Here is a 7500-nt window from a genome sequence, read left to right as displayed (position 1 = left end):
CAGAGACAGATCTGACCGATGCCATGCCCAAAGCATGCCCCAACAGGAGCCAGAGACAGGCCTGACGGATGCCATGCCCAAAGCATGCCCCAACAGGAGCCATACACAGGCCTGACGGATGCCATGCCCAAAGCATGCCCCAACAGGAACCACAGACAGGCCTGGCGGATGCCATGCCCAAAGCATGCCCCAACAGGAGCCAGAGACAGGCCTGACGGATGCCATGCCCAAAGCATGCCCCAACAGGAGCCACAGACAGGCCTGGCGGATGCCATGCCCAAAGCATGCCCCAACAAGAGCCAGAGACAGATCTGACCGATGCCATGCCCAAAGCATGCCCCAACAGGAGCCAGAGACAGGTCTGACCAGTGACAAGGAAAACAACAAAAATGGAGCATGACCTGGTTCGTGTTTTGCTCAGCTTCGACGTCCTGGGGAGAGCGTCTGTTCTTCCCAAACTGGAAAAAAACAATCATTCCATGTGTTGTCTGTCTGTCTCTTTATCTGTCTCTCTCTCTCGCTCTCTCCCTCTTCTTCTGACTATCTATCTTTTTGTCTGTCTGTCTGTCTCTTTGTCTCTATTTGTCTGTCTGTCTCTGTCAGTGTGGTCCTCTTTGTCTGCCTATTTGTTGTCCATATTTCCGTGTGTCTGTCTGTCTGTCTGTCTCCTTTCTATTTTTCTATGTCTGTCTATCTGGCTGGCTGTTTCGTTCCTTCACTCTGTCTGTCTTTCAATCTATCACCGACCCTCTGTCTATAGATCTCCCTCCCTCTCTATCTGTACCTGTCTCTTTGTCTGCCATTGTCTATCTCTGTGTCCGTCTTTATCTATATCTTTCCTTCTATCTGTCTGTTTCTCTATCCACTCCCGTTTCTCTCTGTCTCTCTATCCCTTCCCCTCTCTCTCTCTCGAGAGAGAGGGATAGAGATTGAGAGAGGGAGGGAGAGAAAGAGAGACAGAGGGAGAGAGAGAGAGGGGGAGAGAAAGAGGGAAAGAAAAAGAGAGAGAGAGAGGGAGGGAGGGAGGGAGGGAAAGAAAGAGGGAGAGAGGGTTAGAGGGAGACAGGGCGATAGAGAGAGAGAGGGAGAAAGAGGGAGAGAAGGGGGGGGGAAGAAAGAGAGAGAGAGAGGGAGAGAAAGAGGGAGAGAGAGAGAGACAGAGAGAGAGGGTAAGAGAGAGAGAGACAGAGACACAGAGACAGAGAGAGGAAGGGGGGCGGCTGAACAGGCAAAACAAGAACGGCGGGCAGGTAAAGCAGAACAGATAGACGAAGTTTCCAGAGGTTACTGAGTGTGGCGGCACAATCACAGAGCAGGCGAAAAGGACCTGTTCCGTGTCTCGTGGAAGAACTGTCCGCCAAGACAGAAGGACTCTCTCCACCTTCCTGCATTCCCATCAGTAGCTGGGGGGGTAGGAGTTTGGTTTTGCGGGCACCGGGGTGTATTCACAAACCTATAGGTCTGTGTGGGCCGCAAGTCTGGGGTTCAAATCTCCAAACCGAATCTCTGCATATCCAGTCACGCGTGTGTGATAAATTAGGGCCCATGTAAACTTCGTTTTTTGGGTGTTTTTTTTTTTCCAGTTTTAAAATAGACAATCGGATACATCGTGTTAGTACAAAAATGTTAGAAAAAAAAAAAAAAAAAAAAAAACAGCAGAAAATTACGTCACAAAAGCTACTATGACATCATCAAGCCCACATCATTACGTATAAGTGTGAGCGTGTGACGCTGGCCAAAACTGAAAAAAGATTAATCGTGACGACGTCGTCAATGACGCAATGAACCCAGTGCCGCACTGTGCTGTGCTGTGCTGTGCCGCACTGTGCTGTGCTGTGCTGTGCTGTGCCGCACTGTGCTGTGCTGTGCTGTGCCGCACTGTGCTGTGCTGTGCTGTGCCGCACTGTGCTGTGCCGCACTGTGCTGTGCCGCACTGTGCTGTGATGTGCTGTGCCGCACTGTGCTGTGCTGTGCCGCACTGTGCTGTGCTGTGCTGTGCCGCACTGTGCTGTGCTGTGCTGTGCTGAGCTGTGCTGTGCTGTGCCGCACTGTGCTGTGCTGAGCTGTGCTGTGCTGTGCTGTGCCGCACTGTGCTGTGCTGTGCTGTGCCGCACTGTGCTGTGCTGTGCTGTGCTGCACAACGACAACAACAACAGGACCACGCGTGAGACTGGGGGGTGGAGTTAGTTGCTTGCTCAGGTTAACGATCATGCGGCGGTTTTATACCGGTGGAGGTTGAGAACCTGTTGAGCGCCGAGCGGACCGAACTGAACGTGGCCTGGTCTGAAAAGAAACAGACCGTGTCGTTTCTTCGTCGCTCTGTCCTTCCTTCCTTTCTTCCTTCCTTCGTTCTCTTCGTCTATATTCTTTCTTTCGTTATACTTTTTTTTTTTTGGTTCTTCCTTTTTCCCATCATTTCTTTTCTTTCATTTTGCTTTCTTCCTTTCATCCCCCCCCCCCCCCCACTCCTCTTTAGATGTCATTTGTTCTTATCCCCCATTCTTTTATTTTATTTATTTATTTTTTTTTAATTATTTTTTTTAGGTTGTTTCTTCTGTCTGTTTGTCACTGTCATATACATTCTCTTTTTCCATTCTTTCTACTGAATTTTTTTTTCTTCTAAAATTTTCTTCTCTTTTTTTTATAGTACTGTTATTATTACTTTTCTTCTTCTTATTGTTGCTTCATTGTTGCTCTTCGTGTTATTATCATTATCATTATTATCATCATCAACCATCTGTTATCTCTCCTTTTCTTCTTTCTTTTTTTCTTCTGTCAGCTTGTCACTGTCAGATGTGGCTGTTACTGACAGACACAGAAGACTTCTACAGTTATGTCCACTGTCTGAGAATCTTTGGACAGCGAAGTGCTGCCTCTTTGATCTTCTTTGATCTCTTTCATCATCCACCCCCACAATCCTCTCTCTCTTTTGTTCCCCCCCCCACCCCCGCCCCCACCCTCCCAGCACCCACCATCTTCTCTTGCCACCCCCACCCCCAGACACACACACACACACACACACACAAACACGTCACACACAAACACAGGTCACACACACACACATACACACACACAGGTCACACACACACACTTAAACACAAACACACACGTCACACACACAGACAGACAGACACACACACACACAAACACACATACAAACACACACATACACAAGTCACACACACACACACACAAACACACTCAAACACAAACACACTCAAACACAATCACACACACACACACACATACACACACACGCACACGCACACACACACACAGAGAAAACACATCCATCTCCTACCTGCTTCAGTGAACCGGTACCGGAAATGACGAAGATCTCACTAGTGAGGTGCTCGCCGGGAAAGGAGGGCGTGTAGCGCCACCTGAGGTTAGGGGGGACAACCGTGCATGTGATGGTGTCCTTCTTGGAGCAGATGCCGTCAGGGACTACCAGCCTCCCGCCCAGGGGCAGGTCGTAGGTGCCCCCAGACCTCCCCGGGCTGTACGTCTCCTTCACACTGTCAGCACAAGGTCAAGGACGCTGATAAAGGACCAGCGTATTAGCCGAGTGTTTAACTCTCTCCATACGAACGGCGAAAGAGACGACGTTAACAGCGTTTCACCCCAATGACCATCATCAAAATATTGCAAGAGGAATGCTCTTATACTGAAGAGGTCAATGTTGACAAAGAATACCACAATTCGTACGACGGAAGCTAAATGTTGGGTCATTCAGACACCTACTGGACATCCGAGGGGTCTGTGTAGAGGAGAAGAGAGGACTGGCCGTACTGAGTGAGTTAAAGCGTTGGACTGAGGGTCACATGTTCGAATCTCGGTAACGGCGCCTGGTGGGTAAAGGTTGGATTTTTTTTTTTTTTTTTTTTTTTGTGGTCGATCTCCCAGGCCAACATAATTAAATGCTGACCTGCTAGTGCCTGAACCCCCTTTGTGTGTATACGCACGGAGAAGATCAACTACGCACATTAACTCTCTCCATACGAACGGCGAAAGAGACGACAGCGTTTCACCCCAATGACCATCATCAAAATATTGCAACAGGAATGCTCATACTGAAGAGGTCAATGTTGACAAAGAATACCACAATTCGTACGACGGAAGCTAAATGTTGGGTCATTCAGACACCCACTGGACATCCGAGGGGTCTGTGTAGAGGAGAAGAGAGGACTGGCCGTACTGAGTGAGTTAAAGCGTTGGACTGAGGGTCACATGTTCGAATCTCGGTAACGGCGCCTGGTGGGTAAAGGGTGGATTTTTTTTTTTTTTTTTTTTTTTTTTTGTGGTCGATCTCCCAGGCCAACATAATTAAATGCAGACCTGCTAGTGCCTGAACCCCCTTTGTGTGTATACGCACGGAGAAGATCAACTACGCACGTTAAAAATCCTGTAATCCATGTCAGCGTTCGATGGGTTATGGAAACAAGAACACACCCAGCATGCATACACTTGAAAACGGAATGTGACTGCCTACATGGCAGTGTAAATAAACAAAATAGCCATGGATACACGTAAAACGTTACATGTCTGTGAGTGTGTATGTGTGCAAGACTGAATGAATGATGCTGGAAACGAATGATAAGCGCTCAATGGCAGCCGTCATTCGGCTGTACCCAGGTAGGCAGCCTGTTGTACAAATGACCCAGTATTTGTAAAGCGTTTAGAGCTTGGTCTCCGACCGAAGGATAGGCGCTATATAAGTATCCATATCATCATTAAAAAAATGAAAGGTTAGAGGTTTAAAGGTTAAAGGTCCCTCAGCCTTTTACGAACATCAGGGCAGTGAATTCACGTCCACTGTGTCAAGGGCTCGGCATCGGAAGGAGGGGCCCCAGTCCTCTCCTTCCGCCGTTCAAACCTCCCCCAGCCCAAGCCCAAGAACCCATTCACACCTGGGTGGAGTGAGGGAAAATCGGAGTGAAGTCCCTTTCCCAAGGGACACAACACCATGCCGAAACGGGGGCTGGAACCCTGATCACTGGTGAACACTGGATCACAGGACCAACGCCTGACCGATTCTGCTATGCTGCCTCCCGACACTGAAGAAGAAGAAGGAGGAGGAGGAGGAGAAGAAGAAGAAGAAGAGGAAGAAGAAGAAGCAGGGGGAGGAGGAGGAGGAGGAGGAAGATGCGAAGAAGAAGAAGAAGGACGAGGAGAAGAAGGAGGAGGAGGAGAAGGAGGAGGAGGAAGAGGAGGAGGAGAAGAAGAAGAAGGGAGGAGGAGGAAGAGAAGAAGAAGGAGGAGGAAAAGAAGAGGAGAAGAAGGAGGAGGAGGAGGAAGAGGAAGAGGAGAAAGAAAAGAAGAAGAAGAAGAACGAGGAGGAGGAGGAGGAGGAGGAAGAGAAGAAGAAGAAGAAGATGGAGGAGGAGGAAGAGAAGACGAAGAAGAAGATGGAGGAGGAGGAAGAGAAGACGAAGAAGAAGATGGAGGAGGAGGAAGAGAAGACGAAGAAGAAGATGGAGGAGGAGGAAGAGAAGACGAAGAAGAAGAAGATGGAGGAGGAGGAAGAGAAGACGAAGAAGAAGATGGAGGAGGAGGAAGAGAAGACGAAGAAGAAGATGGAGGAGGAGGAAGAGAAGACGAAGAAGAAGAAGTGGCAGACGGACGGACAGACAGATAAACAGACAGACAGAAATACAGAACGACACACATACACTCATACATACAGACAGACAGACAGACAGGCGGGTATAACAGAGTGACAGACAGGCAGTCAGACAGACAGATATACAGACGAGTAAACAGACATGGTGACAGACAGACAGGGGTACAGACAGACAGGACAGACAGACAGACATGGTGACCGACTTTTTCTCCTCAGTGAGGGCGGGGTGGTCCTGGGTCTTTTGGGCTGTGTCCTTCTTCATGGTTGCGTTGCCCCTGGAAGATCGTCATCGTCGTCATCATCATGGTCATCATTGTCATCATCGCCATCATCACTGTTTTCACTCTTGTTGTCGTCATCATCATCATCATCGTTGTCACAATCACCGTCATCGTCGTTGTCATCATCATCATCATCATCACTGTCATCATCGTTATTGTCATCGTCGTCGTCCTCATCATCATCATTGTCACCGTCGTCATCATCATCATCATCACCATCATCATTGTTATCATTGTCATCATCGTAGTCGTCATCATCAGCAGCAGCAGCAAAAGCAGCATTGTCATAATCAACATTGTCATCATCGTCATCCTCATCATTGTTAACATCCGGACAAAAAATAAATTGTATGTGTATCTGTCAACTTTACTTTAAAAAAAACAACAACACCAAAACAACAACCAGCAACATAAACACGTACGCACGAACACACACACACATACTACCCACGCACACACCATCCACACACACCCCTTACACACACACATGCTCACGCCTACAGCAAACACGAGCAGCAGACTTACAACCAATCAAGGAAACCCGAACACGACCCTAACCCCAACGTGGTAAACAGAACGGAGTCCCCTCAGATCAAAAAATCCCCACAGCCAATTTCCACGCCCTTTGCTTCAATCCGTTTCACAAACGCAATGACTGAATTATGACAACAGTTTCTCCCTCTCGCTATAGCCATCATCTCTCTGTTCGCCTCTGTGTGTGTGTGTGTGTGTGTGTGTGTGTGTGTGTGTGTGTGTGTGTGCGTGCGTGCGTGGGTGTGAGTGTGTGTGGGTGTGCGTGTGTGTATGCACATATATGTGTGCACATATATGTGTGTACATTATATCTATCTATCTATATATACACAAACACACACACACACACACACACACACACACACACACACACACACATATATATATATATATATATATATATATATATATATATATATATATATATATTAGACCACAGTACGAAACACACACACACACACACACACACACACACCATACTACAGAACAAACACACATACACATACACTTACACTCACCCACACACACATCCACACACACTAACACACACACACACACTAACACACACACACACACACACACACACACACACACACACACACACACACACACAGGGACACAGACACACACACAGCACAAACGGACAGGTACAGACCATTGGTGCTGACAATGACACTGGTGACTGCAGGACGTTCTGACAGACACTGATAACCATCAGACATCTGCCAGCATTCACTCTCTTTCAATCCATCGACGAATCAACTCAAACATTTGACTTTCGTTATGCATATCATCTCTGTGTGTATGTGTGTGTCTCTCTCTCCCCCCCCCCCTCTCTCTCTCTCTCTTCTCTATCTCTGTCTCCGTCTCCCTCACTTTTAACTCCTCTACCATCCCCCCCTCTCTCTCTTTTTCCTCACCACCTCTCCATATCCGTTAAACTATTCACTTTTAACCTCCCCCCCCACCTCACCTCACCTCCTCTCTCTTTCTCTCCTATCCATATCTGTTAAAACTCACTTTTAACTCTCCCCGCATCCCTCTCTCTCATCCCCTCCCTCT

The 7500-nt window shown here is 47.9% G+C and overlaps 1 protein-coding gene across 4 annotated transcripts in view; it reads right to left on the bottom strand.

Moving 5' to 3' along the window:
• LOC143291763 (uncharacterized) overlaps positions 1 to 7500 on the bottom strand; it is a 93982-nt gene that overhangs the window by 34286 nt on the left and 52196 nt on the right. For 3 of the 4 annotated variants that reach the window (XM_076601900.1, XM_076601901.1, XM_076601902.1), the window contains 3 exons: positions 5827 to 5898; positions 3302 to 3518; positions 2227 to 2283 (listed from right to left, as the gene is read on the bottom strand). In XM_076601900.1, the coding sequence (XP_076458015.1) occupies positions 2227 to 2283; positions 3302 to 3518; positions 5827 to 5898 (346 nt within the window). The remainder of the gene's footprint in view (positions 1 to 2226; positions 2284 to 3301; positions 3519 to 5826; positions 5899 to 7500) is intronic. The other variant, XM_076601903.1, reaches the window with a different exon arrangement.

Source organism: Babylonia areolata, chromosome 17 (assembly GCF_041734735.1).
Source record: "Babylonia areolata isolate BAREFJ2019XMU chromosome 17, ASM4173473v1, whole genome shotgun sequence".
NCBI classification, from domain to species: Eukaryota; Metazoa; Mollusca; class Gastropoda; order Neogastropoda; family Buccinidae; genus Babylonia; species Babylonia areolata.
This window is presented reverse-complemented; position numbering and strand designations above follow the sequence as displayed.